The sequence below is a fragment of the Xenopus laevis genome, chromosome 3L (assembly GCF_017654675.1).
Source record: "Xenopus laevis strain J_2021 chromosome 3L, Xenopus_laevis_v10.1, whole genome shotgun sequence".
NCBI lineage: Eukaryota > Metazoa > Chordata > Amphibia > Anura > Pipidae > Xenopus > Xenopus laevis.
In genome coordinates this window covers 39,299,314-39,319,356 of record NC_054375.1, presented here as the reverse complement: position 1 = coordinate 39,319,356, position 20,043 = coordinate 39,299,314, and the positions used below count along the sequence as shown (strand labels likewise).

At 38.4% G+C, this 20,043-nt stretch overlaps 1 protein-coding gene across 2 annotated transcripts in view; it reads left to right on the top strand.

The window, feature by feature from the left end:
* Nucleotides 1–20,043, top strand: part of dock2.L (dedicator of cytokinesis 2 L homeolog) — a 313,170-nt gene that overhangs the window by 95,445 nt on the left and 197,682 nt on the right. For both annotated transcript variants that reach the window (XM_018252117.2, XM_041586149.1), the window contains exons 24-25: nt 4,115–4,185; nt 7,321–7,427. In XM_018252117.2, the coding sequence (XP_018107606.1) occupies nt 4,115–4,185; nt 7,321–7,427 (178 nt within the window). The remainder of the gene's footprint in view (nt 1–4,114; nt 4,186–7,320; nt 7,428–20,043) is intronic.

The window sequence follows — 20,043 nt, the reverse complement described above, 5'->3', positions numbered from 1 at the left end:
AGAGCTGTAATAATTAAACAATACCTTGTACCTGATCCCAACTAAGATTTAATTAATCCTTATTGGAAGCGAAACAATCCTATCTGGTTTATTGCATGTTTAAATGATTTTCTAGTAGACTTAAGGTATGAAGATCCCAATTACAGAAAGATCCATTATCTGGAAAACCTCAGGTCATGGGCATTCTGGATAACAGGTCCTATACCTGTACTATAGTAATGATTGCATATGTTCATTGGCTGTTATGTTCTGTATGGTATAGAATTGCTACATTGGTTCTCATTCAAAAGCATTCACTCGGCATACTGCTCAGGTCATTGACTAAATCAATGCACGTGAAAAATCCTTTTCAAATGGAATATTTCTTCACAGCCCTCTCAATGAGTGTATACACGCTTAAAGTGGACCTCTCACCCAGACACAAAAAGCTGTAAAATAAAAGTCCTTTTTAAATTAAACAGGAAATCCAATTTTTTTATTAAAGCATTCATAGCTGTTGTAAACTCATTTAAAAATCTCAGCTGTCAATCAAATATTGTCTGCCCCTCCTTTATGCCTTAGGCGTAGAGGCGGGGCAGACAATTACTTTCACTTTCTATTCAGCACTTCCTAGATGTCACTGCTCTCCCCACATTCCCCCTGTTCTCTTCACCGTTTAATTGTGTAACCAGTGCATGGGGATGGACATCGGGTCCCCTATTCTGGTGCATAAACAAGATTCTGAGATGATGCAAGAGTTGCCTTAATAACAGTGTTCACAAAATGGCTTCTGCCTGCTTGCTATAATTATGAATTCCCAGACTGAAGGAAACAACATTCGAATACTTTATATAGTGTAATTAAAGTTCATTTTGCTTGACTAATGGGATAAAATAGGATTATTTTAAAACATTTTTGGGTGACGGGTCCCCTTTAAGGACTGATGCCAATGCACGGCCCTCTAAACCTATTAGTGCAATTGATAAGAGCGCTTACCTGAGGCAGGACAAATATGCCCTTTAAAAGACAAATGTGCCCTTTAAAAGAAAAATGTGATCTGTAGAATTCACTTTACAAGGGAACATTTTAATTAGTAACAAAACATGTGTTTGGCATATTTAATATCTGTGTACAGGTCCATTAGGAATTATGTAACTGTATATTGCACGAAAACATAGATACCGAAGTGACTCCCCCCCCCCCGTAATTTGTCTTGGGTACAATAAAAAGGAATTGAATAACTCAGCATTAGCTGCATTCTATTAATAATGCATTGAATATTAAATATAAATGTTTATGGTAAGTAACATTTTAAATATTAATAAATATAATTTCCAAGCCAACTGTGAATACAACGGCACCCCGAGAGAGAGACTTGAAAAGAATAACAAGCAATACAGAACTTGCCTGCAAAATCTTAAATCTGTTTTAATAGCGTCTTTTTTTAATTATCTTTTACAGCCTTCTTTAGAATACAGCTGGTGAAATATAAGTTGATACACCATAGTAATACAGTAATGGGAAAATAAATAGCAGTGCTGGGATATTTGTTGGCCAAATGCATGAAAATGTTGTTCAGCACAAACAATAATACATTATGACTTTCTTAAAGTGATCCTGACAGCCACACACACTTCTTAAAGTGATCCTGACAAACTTGCCACAGATTTCCATGATTTTCCATGAGAAAATATTATTTTATGGTTTATCATGTAAAAATTTACGGATGAGATCCAACTTTTCTCCTAATTTGGTTCCAGTTTCCCCATAGACTTCAATGGAGTTTTCATGTGATAAACAGTAAGATACATTTTTCTCATTGAATTATATACAGCTCTATTGGACAATTTGGAATTGTATAAATCATTCTCATCTAATTGAATCTGGCTCATAATATGCATATAGAGGCTTATGCTGTAGAAGCCAAAGTGGCAGCCATGACAATTCAGATGCACTATTTTAATTTGAATTCTCTACGTACTGGTAATCCAGGGCATTCTGTGACTCAAACTGTTCAGAAATCTGAAAAAAGAAACTACCATGGAAGACCATTGAACTGCAACTCCAAGTCCAAACACACCAATTGACTACTATGTATATCTCAGCAAATACTGTTGCCCAGAGGTTAAAGGATTCCTGCACCCCCCCCAAAACCAATTTTCTGCATAGTGAAAAATAATATTCTAAGCAACTTTTCAATATACATTTATTACACATTTCCAATTATATGTAAATGATTTTGCTGTATTTACATTTGCACTCTTGATTGATGAAATTATGTTGCAAGACAGCTATTAAAAGGGAAGTAAAGTCTAAAATAGCATAAGGCTAGAAATGCTTTATTTTGTATACTAAACATAAACTTGAACTTACTGCACCACAAGCCTAATCAAACAAATGATTTATCCTTTCAAAGTTGGCCACAGGGGGTCAACATCTTGTAACTTTGTTACACATTTTTGCAAGACCAAGACTGTGCACATGCTCAGTGTGGTCTGGGCTGCTGCTTAGGGATCATCATAAATCATCAAAACAGCACAAGTAAAATAATATCTGCCCGAAGCAATACAGCAAGACTGATTAATAATCAGAATATACAGACTGCACTGGGTCCTGTGTTGTCATGTAATCTAATGTGGATTTTATAGTTTTTAGAGTTTCTCCAACTCTGCAGAACCCGTGGCTGCAGCAAAATAATCCTCCAAATATAATCCCAGTTTATCTGTTTAAATCTGGCTCCATGATCTCTGTCCCTGCAACTGTTGGGGATGTAAAGGCAAAAATAAAATCCAATACAAATCTCTACACAGTCACGACTGCTCTACAGAGAAACAAACAAAGCTGATAGAGTTCTGCATGGCTGGGAAGTAAGGCGAGGGCTCCCCCTGCTGTTCATATTTATGATTTTTTCTCTGCAGAGCAGTTAGGGACCGGCTGACAATTCCTATCCACAGCAGTAAATGAAGGAAGAAATTTCACTGCATACAGTCAGGTTTCTTATAAAAACGGTACACATTTTTTAATGAATGTATATTGGAGATTTATATTGGAGGTTTCTTTTTCATATTTGTAACTTTACATGTCCTTTAAACACTGATTAAATGATCTGAAGAAGGCCTGCGTTGTTTTAAGTGTCAGACTACGAATGGGATAAACAAATGCTGCTCAAATTACATTTACAATGAAATTATTTAATGTGTGTTTGACATACACAAGTTGCTTCGAATTACATGTTCTTTAATTATGCCCCTCCCCCCAAAAATAGTTTTTTGTTGGAGGACTCCCTAATGGAGGTCTGTTATATTTGCATACATTTAATAACAGTGACCCATGGGGAAGCTATAAATGGACCAAGTTCCTTTCCCTGCCTGATAAGTAAATGGTGGGCTCTCATACATCCAACTCAATGATTGTGTCCCTCAAACGATTTGCTATGCCAAGTAGCATCAAAAAAATGTACCCAAAGAATAACTCAATAAACCCCAAAGCCTTATTTACAATGCATCTACAACTGTGTACTTAGTAGAAGAAAAAGTAGCGGAAGTCAGTTCTGCAAATCTACAAATCTGCTGTCTTCTGCTACATTGTTTCAGGAGTCAAAACCAGCAGAGCACATACTATAAACAGCCATTGATTTTAGTACTGATTGCATTGACAAAACAAATGGTAACACCAATTGAAATTTTTAATACAGTATATATTGGGATATTGATAATGCAAAAAACAGTCTTTAATAAATTAAAAAATGATAACAGATGCATCAGTAATATTGATAATCTGTGTAGCTACAGACTTTGTTATGTTTTCCCCCCCTTTTAAAGAAAAGTTCAGCATGTATCTAAAATAAAGTTTAACAAAGAAGCAAGGGAGAATAAAAATGCTAAACCTTAAAATTTCACTTCAGCACTAAAGTATTTAAAGTTGAGATTTCTTCTTTTTTTTTGTTAAATCCATCAATATGTTCTCAAACATTTATGGTGCATGAATAATTTGCTGATTCATATGTTGAGAGTGGAATGCTTTGTTCTAGACATTTTCCTGGCAACTCTTTATGTCAATGTGTTGTAAGCTGCACCGCAGGGAGCGCATTAAATTGCTAATAGCATTGGGCTGATTTATTATTATTTTTTTTTAGGTGGCTGCTCTGAAATATCTGCCATCAGTCCTTCATGATGTGGAGACAGTTTTTGATGCCAGGCTACTTAGGTAACTAATAAATAAATCCAATTTACTGTTAATGTCATGGGAGTCACTCACTAGATATCTTTCTTAAATGATACATCTTTATCTTCAAATGGTCCTTGGATTTATTGCCTTGAGAAGTTAAACAAGGATTAAAGGACCAGTAACACCAAAATGAAAAGTACCATTTTGACATGCCATGCTATTTTGTACAAATTCTTTCTTTGAAGTAAAAGTCATGTTTATCTCTCTCTGCTGTGTTCAGCTTTCTTTTACCTATTTTATAAATGAAGCCCCTCATGTTCCACCTAAATGACATACGTGGTGCAATTTGGTATAGACTGAGCTTGTATGAGCATCAGTACTGGTCTGGCTAAAATCTCAGGCACTACATCTATAGAGGACAAGTGTTATGGTTGCAATCTTTATTGTCATACGGCCGATGTGTCCTATGGCTAAAGTGATGGTCACGTATTTGTATGGACGGTTGAGCTCCATTCCTTTGTCCTTTTAATGCCATGAATTAAGACTATTTTTGATTCTTAGCAGAACTCAAGCACTCAGCCATAGTGATGGGCGAATTTATTCACCAGGCACAAATTCGGGTCGAATTCCCGCGATTCGCCGCAGGCGAATAAATTTGCGAAACTGCGAATATGGAAAAAGTAGACGCCGGTGCATTTTCATTGGCGAATCTGCGCCTGCATCCAAAAAACGGGCGATGGTGTCAAAAACGGACGCCAGTGTCAAAAACGAGATGCCGGCACAGTTTGGCGAATTTTTCGCCATTCATGAATTTCGCAGGAAATTTGCAAATTTTTCGGCGAAGCAAATTGCCCCAAATTTGCCCCTCAGTACTCTGAAGACTGGAAGCTTATTCCAATATTGTTACCTACATTAGCAACGCATTTTCAATAAGAGATGGTTGTCAGGCCAATTGCCATTAAATAGTGTAGACTAACGTGGAAGAAGGATACTGAGTACTAGATACACAGTCCCATAAGCAAAGCTACTTAAGGGGTTCAGGCAGAAAAGACAAACATATGAATGGGGCAGGCATTGAGCAAAAAATAGTCCGGATTCAGGAACAGACAGAAAATGGACTCTAGAGCTTGCTTTGCTTCCATTCATTGATGCCTGGACTAGGGATCTGGAGATTCAGTTGGATAAGTCACCGGTTGGCAATATACTAAATAAACTCTCTAGCGACCATATGTAATAAGTTTGCTTAGGTGCAGTAACCCATAGGAACCAGTAAGATGTTTGCTTTTAGATATGTGACAAGTGAATGTTACCTGTTGATTGGTTGCTTTGGGTTACTGCATCTATGCAAACAGAGGCCTATTTACTTGCTTTCGAGGTTGAGAAAAAAAATGCGATCTCCAAAAAAAACAAAAGTGAAAAAGCGCTTGCAATATTCCCACCTGAGTTTTTTTTTCAGAAATTAAATTGCACGCCAGTGAGAATCACAATTTTCCTTTCATTTTCAATGAGGCTAAAAAACTTGAATGTTTTAATGAAATGGCATTGACTCCTATTGAATCTTGCCAGCTTTTACTTGCCGAGATTTGTCTGGCAACTTTTCGGGGTTTTATTAAATATGACTATTAAGGTTTTAAAGAATATTCCAGAGTATATATGGGATTATTTGCTGCATTTTTCTTATAATGTGAAAAAAACCTAAAATTCAACTTTTGATAAATTGGCTCCCTAGTTTCTTTTATTAATTAACTCCATATATGTTGCAAATGCAGGCAATGAACTAAAAAGTTATATTAAAGTGATACTGTCATGGGAAAACATGTTTTTTTTTCAAAATTCATCAGTTAATAGTGCTACTCCAGCAGAATTCTGCACTGAAATCCGTTTCTCAAAAGAGAAAACAGATTTTTTTTTTATATTCAATTTTGAAATCTGACATGGGGCTAGACATATTGTCAGTTTCCAAGCTGCCCCAGTCATGTGACTTGTGCCAGCACTTTAGGATGGAATTACTTTCTGGCAGGATGTTATTTCTCCTACTTAATGTAACTGAATATGTCTCAGTGGGACTTGGCTTTTACTATTGAGTGTTGTTTTTAGATCTGCCAGGGAGCTGTTATCTTGTGTTAGGGAGCTGCTATCTGGTTACCTTGCCATTGTTTTTTTGTTGGCTGCTGGGGGAAGAAGGGAGGCGGTGATATCACTCCAACTTGCAGTACAGCAATAAAGAGTGACTAAAGTTTATCAAAGCACAAGTCACATGACTGGGGCAGCTGGGAAACTGACAATATATCTAGCCCCATGTCAGATTTCAAAATTGAATATAAAAAAAATCTGTTTGCTCTTTTGAAAAATGGATTTCAGTGCAGAATTCTGCTGGAGCAGCACTATTAACTGATGCTTTTTGAAAAAAACATGTTTTCCCATGACATTATCCCTTTAAGGTTTACACCAAGATATATACACAAATAATAGTGATCAGTGCAGGAGGAGTGGCGGAGAAATTGGATTCCTGTATTTGTCTATATGTATTTTCCCTTGTGTTGGAAATAAAATACATCTTAATTAAACGATTAAAAATCATAATAAAAAATAATAATGTGACAATTAGAAAAGTCTAATTCAGCCACTGTTTTTATACAAGAGATAGAATTCAAGGCAATTAATTTCAGAAACAAATGTTATTGTCATACAATACATTCTAGTGTTTTTTCAACATACTGTATTTTGGTGGTTTTAATTGCTTGAAATAAAACACACTTTATTAAAATCGGTATAACATATATTTTCTATAAAAATGAGTATAAAGCTGGTCTATTTAACTAGTCTAGTTAAGTAGTCTAGTAACTAGTCTAGTTAACTGGCAGAATTTGGGGTGGAATACTTTTAGGTCAAGAAATTTTACTTGTATTAGTGAAATACTTACGAATATTCCATCCACATGTACTGTCAATGAAATACTGTAATGTTTCAGCATTTTTTAACTGTAATTATATAACAAGTGGCTCTATGTTTTATCACATTCCTGTTCATCAATTCAGAATAATTGTATAGGACCATATGGTGTCATTTTTACAAAGTAAGTTTCAGCGCATTCATTTGGCATATGGTATTGAAGACATTTAGCAAAATCACATCCTAGGCTTCTTATGCTTTTTCTTTATTTCGTTATTTTAGCCAACTTTTATATGAGTTTTACACATGCATTCCTCCTGTGAAACTGCAGCAGCAAAAAGTGCAGTCAATGATTGAGATTGTCCGGAGCAACCTTTTTAAGAAACAAGGTAAGAGTTTCATCTTTCATAGTATGTATCTGCTTCAACATGTATACACATTAGACGCTCTGTGATAATAAACAAGGGTGTTTATTTTGCTAAATAAATCAACTCTAAAAGGTGCATTATGCTCATGGTGCCCATCTATTTTCAGTTTACAAGTTAAAAGAGGTACTGGAAATTGCTTTCTAGTTATAGGAACTAGGAAACCATATTATTCGGGGTTCATCTGAATCCCAATTCCTTCTATCTGGATCCGGCCAAATCCTGAATCTGGAAAATGCCTGTGGGTGGGTGGAAAAAAGCGAGGCATGAGTGAAGCTAATTATTTGGGTTTGCAGGGTTTGGGTCAGCCAGGCTCTTGGATTTAAATTTGAATTGGAGATTTATCATCCTCCTACCCTGCAAGTAGGTCGCCGCCTAAAACCTGATGAGTTCTCGTAGACGTCAATGGCAGACGTCCACTGACCTATTTGAAGAAGTTAATAGCCTTCCTGACATTCAAGGTTTTTTTTTCAGAGGAAAACTCAATTCGAATTTCGTTTGAATTCAAATCGAGTTTTCACTTCATTCAAATTTTAGACGTTCAAGTTTTTTCTTAAATAAGATACCATTCGAGTTAGAGGTTATTATAGGTCATTTGAGTTCATCCGTGGTAAAAAAAACTCTTAACACTCTAAAACGTATTAACTAATGTATCAATTTAGAACAGTTACAGAATTGGTGACCCCCCCTACCAGAGCTGCTTTAGAAAGACATAAGAAGGTGGCTAAAATGAATCTTTACACTTCAAGATTAGAAAAACGGTCACAAATAGAAAGTAGTTGAAAAAAGTCTTTATTTCGAGTGAACTATCTGAAAACAACTGAGCTGAAAAATGGTTGGAAGGTGAACAACCCATTTAAGAAGTACCTGACATTTTTTGGTAAACTTCTAAAGGGGGTACTGAAACAACTGAAGCTATTTTCTCCATCACAAAAAAGCTGATTAATATATCCACCATCTTTATTGGTGCCTCTTTGATATGAATGAAAACAATGTCTATTTCTTTCGATTTAACTTAAATCTCCGAATCAAACAATGTCATTAATACCAGGAAATAAATTAATAAATGTCCTTCTCAGTTCAGGGAAGATTTGTTTTTTATCCCTGAATATTAGTGGGATAACAAAAGAATGTCTCTACATACAACATATATCCATGTTGGTAGAACTGAGAGCACAATTACCCCAAAATACTAAATATTATAGAAGCTGCATGACCAATGTCGGTCCTTATCACATTGTGTAGCTTATTTGCAGGGGGTGTTGTCCAGTTTTAAGGATTTGTAATACTATAATAAGTCTGAAGGATATTCCATTCAGTCTCAAGATCTTTAAATGGTGTCAGGATTTTTAAAGCTAACATAAATGACTGCATCAATATTTCCTTTATATTAGCGCTTGTAGCCACAGGCCTGCTTCATTAATTGCTTGGCTGAATTTCTGCTTTACATTGTTTGTCTATAAATGACAGTTGCTCTGGGAAATAAAAATAGGTCATGAACACAAATTCTGGAAAATATGGGAACTGAAGTGTTCCCGTCAGAATTTAATTCAGTTTTAAAGGAGAAGAAAAAGCTAAAATGAAGTAAGTTTTATCACAAAGGTCTATATAAATACACGTACAAGTATAGCTGCTCTTAGTCCTCTGTCAAAAGAAACAACACATTTATTTCCTTCTATTGTGTACAAATGGACTTCTGTATCAGACTTCCTGTTTTCATCTTAAACTTCCAGGGCTAGGGCTTGAGCATGCTCAGTTTTCTCCTCACCCCCTCCCCTTTTCCCCCTCCCTGCTGTAATCTGAGCCTAGAGCTATGAGTGAGCAGGGAGAGACTTAGGCAGGAAGTGATGTCACAACAAGCTAAAATGGCAGCTGCTATCCTAAACAGAAAGAGAGCTTCTAGAGCTGTTTTCTCAGGTATAGTAAAGCATTCTACAGAATAAATATAGTGTGCTAGCCTGCACTATTGTGACCAATCTAGTAGCAATAAACTGCTTTGGTAGCTTTCCTTCTCCTGTGCAAGAGATGTATTGACAGTTTTTGACTGCAAATTGTTCATATATTTAAACACATAAATTTTTTATTTTAATAAGCAATGGGTCGGCCTTTGAGCCAATAGTAATCTGATTTGGAAAACTGAACAGCAGGTTCCTTTCATCTGTCGATTCAGAAGCAAGTACCTAAACAACCCAAAGCTGCAGGGCTGATAAATATTGAGCTTGGCTACGGGCTGCTAGCTCCACTGTTTTCTATGCAGCCATGCGATTAACATTTGGAATAATGGAAAATTAATTTTGTTTATTAAAAAGTTTTGGTAATTTTGCATATTCAGTTGTGACACATTTCATAGCAAATTCTTTAACGGGGGTTTGTTTGCTTGCTTTTTTCCTATGGAATGTCATTTGGTATACTACTGAGGTTGTTGGAATGAAGATTCCAACCAAGATAAATGGAAACATTTGGGTGGCCGCTCTGAATTATTTATAATAAGAAATCATTTTGATTTATTATATAACAAAATCCTCCTTTAGCGCTTTAGGTGCCTTAGCTTCTTTGTCATATGTTTTAGTTATTTGCGTTATTAGAATTCCATGTTGTTTTATACTTATGGATTCAATCTTGTGATTAAAATATTGCTAATTTAAGTGAAAGATAATACTTTTCTATGTGAAGCAAATATTTTGTGCATTTACTTTTTTTAAAAAAAAATGTTCTTCATGATCAGTACTAGGACATACTGTGATGCACTACTGTCAGTTTTCATGGGGATCAGGTCAATGGAATAAGCCTCCTACAGAAAAAAGATTGCAAACAGGCATCTTCTGTTGAGCCTGGTATAGATAAATTTAGAGACCCATTTATTAACATTCTCATTTTAGTGTTTTTAGATGTTTTTGAAAACAGCAATTTATGGAGGGCACTCCGTTTATACAAATTTAGCAAAGGGTGCAAGAGTCAAGGATCTTACCCAAATAGAGCCATAAAATACTCCAAGCTACAACAGATACTCTGCACACCACATCATTATTACAGACACTTAGGGGGTTATTTACTAAACTCTGGTCAGGCTTTTTGGGGCAAAACTCAAAATTCTGTTTTTTTTTAAACTTGAAATTTTCAAGATTTATTACACCTTGATGCAGCAAAAAGCTAGAATCTGAAATCCGCCATTTCAGACCTGTCAAGGTTGTGTATAAGTCAATGGCAGAGGTCCCTCTCCTACTTTGAAGTTTCAGTGGTCTGCCTGAAAATCTGACCATATCAACCTTTCGTGCAAAAATCCGCAACATTTTAGGAAAATCTCAGGAAAAAGCTCCCAAAAATCAAGCAATAAGGCTTTTCACTTGATTTTATCAAGTTTTTAGCCAAACCGGGTAAATCATGCTTTTTTAATAATAAATAAGGTAACATCGGGTATGGGAGTTTGTTTGTGTTTTTTTTATTTAAATAATGAAATAAATTCAGATTTTAATAAATAACCCTCTTAAGTTACATAGCGATGGGCGAATCTGACGCATTTTGCTTCACCAAAAATTAGCTGCCAGTGAAAATTCCCCAAAATGTATTTGTCTATAGGCGCCAAATTTTTTTTGAGACGTGCCAAAAATTTTTTTGACACACAGCTATTTTTTTCTCCCATTAGAGTCTATGGGGCAAATTCACTAAGCGCCGAAGCGCCGAACGCTAGCGTTACTTCACTAGCGTTTGTCAATTTCGTTACTGCGCAAATTCACTAACGAACGCTGGCGTAGTTTCGCTAGTGTTACTTCGCACCCTTACGCCTGGCGAAGTTTCGCTAGCAACGTAACTACGCAAATTCACTAACTTGCGCAGTGTACTGAACGCTACCTTTTACGCTAGACTTCCTTCGCCACCTCAGACCTGGCGAAGCGCAATAGAGTAGATAGGGATTGTTTCAAAAAAAGTCTAATTTTTTTCTAAGTCCCAAAAAATGCTGGCGTGTTTTCTACAATATGGGTGATAGGCTGAAAAAGATTGAAAATTTTTTAGGGGCTCCCCTCCTTCCCCCCTACATTTCCTGACTCATGGGAACTTACCTATACAGTGGGCACATGTGTAGGGCAAAATAAAATTTTTATTTGATGATTTGAAGGTTTTCTAGGCATTTGTAGTGCTGATACGTATTCCTCCATTGAAATTTGAATTTGTCGCCGTATGCAAATTAGCCTTCGCTAGCGTAACTTCGCTTTACATAGCGAATCAATGCTAGCGCAACTTCGCAAACTTACGCTACCCCTGAGCGCAACTTCGGATTTTAGTGAATTTGCGGAGCGCTGGCGAAACTACGCCTGGCGAAGGGCGGCGAAGTGCGGCGAAGTTGCGCCTGGCGCAACTTGGAATCTTAGTGTCTTAGTGAATTTGCCCCTTTGGGTGTCATTTCTGCAGCAAAACTCTGCAAAAAAAAATTAGTCCATCCATATTCGGAGTAAATGGCTTGATGTTGAGTATAAACATATTATTCACCATATTCAGTGGCCATGAGAAGTTAGAGCAGTTTTGAAATGGAAACTCTTGTGGATGATCTATATCACAGTTTTTATTTCATAGTATTTATGAAACCGAGATCAGAGCAATTAATACATTGCTGCTTAATTGTTTTCATTAATGCACAATCTAGGGCACCTATTTATTATATTTTGAGATGGCGTTTTTTGATATGAACATGAATATGAAAAAATTTCATTTTCCCCCACCAAATTTTTACATTGATATTGATAAGTAATTCATTGTAATACTAATTCGCTTGATACTGGAACATAAAAATCATAATGCTTATAGATATGAATGAGGTGCAGGTTATTTGAAAACTGTTACTTTTGCAACACAAAAAAAATGTGCTTCTTTCATGATAGTCATGCCCTATTATAAAAAACATATTTACACATTTTGGTCAAAGATATTCAGCTATTATATTATTGCATGATATAGGCTCATTGTGATGTCCTAAGCTGCACAGTGGATAGAGAACTGTAAGCACCTTTAAGTTACTAGATGATGGTGATTGGTGGGTAAAAAATTAAATGATATTAAAAAATGATTAAATGATTTAACTTCACTTACACGTGTCTTTGAGAAAGATTGGAAGAAGAAAATGAAAGATGTGTACAGTATATGATATACAGTAGCATGTTTTGCATGAAAATGCTGTATTTAGATATCTTTTCCCCTTTTATCCCATTTATATGCTAAACCTCATTTAGACATTTCATTAAAGAAAAAAGTTAAAGCGTTCGTTTAGGAGTTGGTGCTGCTGTTTTTTAATGTCCCATTTAATACTACTCCCAGGAGCAAAACATCTCAGAACATTACTGTAAACCTCTTATAAGACAAAGCATTTTAAAAATGTGGAATCAATGCAAATGGATTTCGTTAATGCTCGGGCAAAAAGTCAAACCAATCAGATTTACAATATAATTCTCTTAAATTTCAAAGATAAGTGCTGAAGCACAAAAAAAGGAAATTGCAGTTTAAAACTTGAATAATAGTTCTTGAAAATCCATAGTCCGATGGGTTCCAAGTCTGCACGAACATAGCACAATTAATATAGTTAATATAATAATTTAGCATTCAGCTAATCAGAAACTTTGTTCTGTAAAATGTTTTCCTGATATCAGTAAAATGCTAATTCACAGCTTTGCAATTTTATTCTTCTTAAACTTCTTTGCTTGTAACTAGCTAAAGCACTGGCTTATAGGAATATATAAATGAGGAATATTTTTATGGATTGGAAATGTTAGAACTGTGCTCTTTTGAAGATTGAAAAGTGAATTGACTTTAAGGGGCAGATGTATTAAGGGTTGAATATCGAGGGTTAATTAACCCTCGATATTCGACTGGGGAATTAAAATCCTTCGACTTCGAATATCGAAATAGTTCGATCGAACGATCAAAGGAATAATCGTTCGATCGAACGTTTCGAAGGATTTTAATCCATCGATCGTCCCATTCGATGGTCGAAATAGCCAAAAAAAACACTTGGAAATTCGAAGTATTTTTTCTTCTATTCCTTCACTCGAACTTAATGAATGGGCCCCTAAGACTAGAGGGCACGTGCAGGTTTGCAAGTGCAGTGAGCAAAGTGCAATTGCCATATTTTTTCCCACAATGCAACATGCCCCCCCCCCAAATTTCTGGCAAAGGGTCAATGTTCTTCACACAACTGTGTGTGCTTCATTGCAAATCAGGCACAGTTGCACCAAATATTTTCAAAATCTGCCTGGCAACATTTCCAGAGTTCACTGGCATCATGTGCCCTTTTCTTTCAATGCAACTCAACTGCAGTGGTTGACGCAGGGCACTGAGGGTATCCTGGAGCCACCTACTGGTCCAGAGGTGCAGCAGCTGCAGGATTTCCCTATTTCAATAGGAGCAACAAATCAAAAAGCAGGAAGAACTGAGCAGCCGCGGAATACAACAGGTCCCAAGCATTCTGGATAACAGGTCCCATACCTGTACCTTGAATACCCCAACCAACCGCTCTTGAGCAGGTAGCATAACAAACAAGTTACTTACAAGGTACAATAGGAAAGTTTGCTAGGAAGCTTACATTTTACCAGTTCAACTGATAGCAAACTATTTGCTCTCAGGAGTGAACTGGGTTTGTTGCTTGCTAACTGTTCAACTTGTTGTTGTGAAAAGTGGCTAGTTTCACTGTTGGTACAGAGTCAAAACAAGTCCAAAAACAGGCACAGGGTCAGAGCAGGCAGCAAACAATCAACTATCATAACAGTCCTACAAAGAAAAAAAGTTGATCAATACACATTCCCTGGTCCCCCATTTCACTAGTGATTTAGTAGCTATGCCAGTACCTGTATATTAAAGTGGACCTGTCACCCAAACATAAAAAGCTGTATGAAGAAAGTCCTTTGCAAATTATACATGGAACCCAAATTCTTTTTTTCATTGAAACATCCATACCTGTTATAAAGGTATTTAAATATCTGAGCTATCAATCATATATTTAGTGTCCCGGCTCTATGCCTAAGGCATAGAGATAGGGCAATCAATTAATTTCACTTTCCATTCAGCACTTCCTAAATGCCACACATTTCCTCTTCCCTCCTCATGATCTATAATTGTTTAGGGCACTGCCCATGGGCATTAGTATCCCCCATTCTGGCACATAAACAAGATTTTGTACTTAATAACAGTGTCCACAAAAATGGCACCTGCCGGCTTGTTGATATTGTGTAATCCAAGACTGAAGGAAACGACATTTAAGTAATATATTTATTGTAACTAAAGTTTATTTTGCTCAACTAACATGATAGAAAAGGATTTGGAATTGTTTCTTAGGGTGACAGGTCCCCTTTAAGTAATAAGGGTTCTTAGTTAGAAAATTATGATCTTAAAATTGATAAGCTGCCATACCACGTCAAGGTAAATCCCATATGGTGCTCCTAACTATATATCTCTGGTCACCTCAGCTCCCTGGGGGGGGGGGGTAGGGGGAACAGAGATTAAAATAAGGAATTTGTTTGTAAGGGCATAATGGCACACTTTTCATTTTGAATGTTGTGTTAGTAATCACAATTCAAATACTCACCCAAATTTCCCATTAGCTTGAATGAAAAGTGCTCTGAGTCAACCAAAACCCCCAATTACTCTTCAGCCAGAAGTATCAAGTATTGATTGTGGGTGCTCTGAGATCCAAAAATACTTCCAAAAACAAAATACAGTAACCAAATAGCTATGTGAACCACATTTTCTACTTGTGGTTAATCTGTTTAAGGGATTATAGGATAAATGCTTCCTTTATACAAATTGATGATTCATTGTTTAGCTTTTAAAGGCTCTACTGAACACAGAAGAACATACTTTATTAGTCTTGCTTGAAATTGTGTCTTCTGTGCTCAGTAGAGACTTACAGTAGATAATACATATTCATGATCTGCCCCCAAAAGCAATTACAACATATCATGTTTTTAAGTAGAAATTATTTTCTAGAATTGGTGTAGACTTTTCAAAAACACAGGCTTGGTTGATACTATGAGGATATCAATTTGATGTATTTTTGTACTACTATGTATGTCCCTTATATCTAGCCTAGCAGAGGTGTTGTCCATAATAGCTAGCATAGCAGAGGAGTTTCACATGGACATACTTCGACAATACTGGGGTTAAATGAGAGACCATGTGATCATATCTTTCGGTAATTTTTGAATGATGTGTGCATTTCTAATTTTTAGTTCTCAATCATCACATGAGAAGGATCTTAGGGTTTTTGTTAGTGATGGGCGAATTTGCAGCGAATCCCTGCGATTCACCACCGGCGAATCAATTTGCGAATGGCCGCTGGCGTCTGTTTTTTTGGATGCTGGCGCAATTTTGCCAAAAATGGATGCCGGCGTCCAAGAAAATGGACGCCGGCATCAAAAACGAGACAACGGCGCCGTTTCGCTAATTTTTCGGCGAAGCACCCCAAATTCGCCCACCACTAGTTTTTGTAGATAACAGGTTGTATAATTCTGGGCAGTGTCATTCTGTGGCTACTAAAGCAAATAAAGTTCTGTCTTGCATAAAAAAGGGCATTAACTCAAGGGATGAAAACATAATTATGCCTCTTTATAGGTCCCTGGTAAGGCCTCATCTGGAGTATGCAGTGCAGTTTTGGACTCCAGTCCTTAAGAGGGATATAAATGAGCTGGAGAGAGTGCAGAGACGTGCAACTAATCTGGTTAGAGGGATGTAAGACTTAAATTATTAGGGGAGACTGTCAAGGTTTGGGTTGTTTTCCCTGGAAAAAAGGTGCTTGCGAGGAGACATGATTACACTTTACAAGTACATTAGAGGACATTATAGACAAATAGCAGGGGACCTTTTTACCCATAAAGAGAACCGTACCAGAGGCCACCCCTTCAGACTTCAGGTTGTGGAATGCACTGCCGGGTGATGGTGTGATGGCCGATTCAGTTAATGCCTTTTAAGAATGGCTTGGATGATTTCTTGGACAGACATAATATCAAAGGCTATTGTGATACTAAACTCTATAGTTAGTATAGATATGGGTATTGTGGGGGTTCACTCGCTGGTAGGCTGCAAAAGAGGCGACTTCACACACCAGGAACGGTTTAAGGGCTTCCTGCCCGCGTTTATTTTCCAGCGGCTGCAGAAGTTTCCCCTCGCAGGGGGAAGGTAACCAAAAAACAGCAGTTTAACAGAAATATCCAGCCTCCTGGCTAACACAAAATTAATGCTTTGCTTTCTCTCCTGAAGCTGAGCAATACCAGCAGTTTGTCTCACACACATTCAGCACTGCTGCTCAGCATCAGGTGTACTAAATACGTAGGCCTAGGGCCTCTTGAAAACCTGGCCTACGGATTTGGGAATCCGCCCCACCCGACTCTTGCGGGTTCCCAGTAAGACCAGTCCCGGATCAACAAATACAAAAACCTTGCAGAGAGACATAGTGTTTCTCTGCTAAGAGCACTACTGGTCTCACCTCAGTAACAATATCTGAGAATCCGTGGCCCAACATACATACCATCAATCACTTTTCCCCAGGAAACTGGGGACCTTTTTGTCACCATACCACATATCCCCCCCCTCTGCTCAAGCCCGTAGGGCTGAGCACAGTATGCCACCAATGCATGTACCCTGGAGAGAGCATCTGCATTCCCTTGCATCTTTCCAGGTCTATGTTCTACTGAGAACTTGAAATTTTGAAGGGACAAGAACCATCTGGTGACCCTGGCGTTCTTTTCCCTATTTTGGGCCATCCATTTAAGTGGGGCATGGTCAGTGACAAGTTTGAACTGCCTCCCTAACAGATAGTATCTCAAGCTCTCCAGTGCCCACTTGATGGCCAGGCACTCTCTCTCTACAATGGCATACCTGCGTTCAGCGGGGGTTAGCTTCCTGCTTAGGTATGCTACTGGGTGTTCTTCCCCATTCACTACTTGTGACAGAACAGCCCCTAACCCAACTTCAGAAGCATCAGTCTGTACAAGAAACTCTTTCTTGAAGTCAGGAGCTATCAGCACAGGGTATCTGCACAGGGATGCCTTCAAGTTTAGAAAAGCTTCCTCTGCCTCTGGGGTCCATGTAACTGTTCCAGCTTTACTCCCTTTTGTGAGGTCAGTAAGCAGGGCTGCTAGGGTGGCAAAATTGGGGACAAACCTCCTGTAATATCCCACTATCCCAAGAAAGGCCCTGACTTGCTTCTTGGATTTGGGCCGGGGCCACTCCTGAATTCCCTCAATTTTGGACACCTGTGGCTTGACTACCCCTCTTCCAATCACATACCCCAAATAACGGACCTCTTCTAACCCCATTGCACACTTTTTGGGATTTGCTGTCAGACCCGCCTTCCAGATAGAGTCAAGGACCGCTTGTACCCGGGGCAAATGACTTTCCCAGTCTGGGCTAAAGATAACCACATCGTCCAGGTAAGCTGAAGCATATCCTTGATGTGGTTTGAGAATGCGGTCCATCATTCTCTGGAACGTTGCTGGGGCCCCATGTAAGCCAAACGGTAAGCGTTTATATTGCCACTGCCCCTCAGGAGTGGAAAACGCAGTCTTCTCTTTGGCCCCTTCAGTGAGGGGTACCTGCCAATACCCCTTGGTAAGATCTAGGGTGGTAATGTAGCGGGCCTGCCCTAGCCTTTCTATCAGTTCGTTGACCCGGGGCATTGGATATGCATCAAACTTGCTGACCTCATTTAACTTTCTGAAGTCATTGCAAAATCGGATGCTACAATCCGGTTTTGGGACAAGGACAATGGGGCTGGACCATTCACTATGGGACTCCTCAATTACATCCAGCTCCAACATCCTTCTAATCTCCTCTGTCACTGCCTGGCGTCGTGCCTCGGGTATCCTGTAAGGTTTAACATTGACTTTAACCCCAGGTCCAGTTATAATGTCATGTTTAATAATATCAGTAAGCCCAGGCTGGTCTGAGAATATTTGTCTATTCCGGATCAGAAACTCTTTCATCTCCTGCTTCTGACTGTTAGTGAGGGTCTCAGCCACTTTTACCTCAGGCACCTGTGGGATCTTTACCTCTACAACTGCAGGACAGGCGGACAGCGATTCCCTATCCTTCCAGGGCTTAATTAAGTTAACATGGTAGAGCTGCTCTTTTTTCCGCTTGTTTGGTTGGGACACCTTATAATTAACGTCCCCTACGCGTTCTATAATCTCGTAGGGGCCTTGCCATTTGGCCAGGAACTTACTTTCCACCGTAGGAACCAGGACTAACACCCTGTCCCCAGGATGGAAAGTTCGGACACGAGCCGATCTATTATATATGCGGCTTTGAGCTTGCTGGGCCTGAAGCATATGTTCTCTCACAAGGGGCATTACTTTTGCAAGACGGTCCTGCATGTCTGCAACATGCTCTATGACACTTTTGTGTGGGGTGGCTTCAGACTCCCATGTCTCCTTTGCCACGTCCAACAGCCCTCGTGGGTGGCGGCCATACAACAACTCAAAGGGTGAAAACCCTGTAGAGGCCTGTGGGACTTCTCTAAAGTTGCAGTGCACTGCAGCAAAGCCTTGAGGACATCCTCCATTTCACAACTTTTAAGTGCACTGTCTCTTTAAATCCCACTTATAAGCTATACAGTCCGCACAATACCCACAGGAGACTTACTGTGGTTTGGCAACTTCCGCGTGTGGCAATCGCTGCCCGCATCCGAAACACCAATTGTGGGGGTTCACTCGCTGGTAGGCTGCAAAAGAGGCGACTTTCCACACCAGGAACGGTTTAAGGGCTTCCTGCCCACGTTTATTTTCCAGCGGCTGCAGAAGTTTCCCCTCGCAGGGGGAAGGTAACCAAAAAACAGCAGTTTAACAGAAATATCCAGCCTCCTGGCTAACACAAAATAAATGCTTTGCTTTCTCTCCTGAAGCTGAGCAATACCAGCAGTTTGTCTCACACACATTCAGCACTGCTGCTCAGCATCAGGTGTACTAAATAGGCCTAGGGCCTCTTGAAAACCTGGCCTACGGATTTGGGAATCCGCCCCACCCTACTCTTGCGGGTTCCCAGTAAGACCAGTCCCGGATCAACAAATACAAAAACCTTGCAGAGAGACATAGTGTTTCTCTGCTAAGAGCACTACTGGTTTCACCTCAGTAACAATATCTGAGAATCCGTGGCCCAACATACATACCATCAATCACTTTTCCCCAGGAAACTGGGGACCTTTTTGTCACCATACCACAGTATATAGAATTTAATTAAAAGTAGGGAGGGGTGTGTGTATGGATGCTGGGTTTTCATTTGAAGGGGTTGAACTTGATGGACTTTGTCTTTTTTCAACCCAATTTAACTATGTAACTATGTGACTATTACTCTTTATCAGGTACTTTTACCTGTTCAGATGCGGCTTTGCATCTGCTGATAGACATGTATATCAATTACTCATTTAGTCTACTCCATTTTTTTTCTGCCAATACCAAGTATTTTTGTCATACAAATGGTCTATTTAAGTCTATTTAAATAATTATTCTGTTATGCAAATTCAATTATCTAAGTGGAATAAATACATTTAATTAATGTAATGTATTGTATTCATTTAATTCTACTTACATTGCCATTAACTAATTGC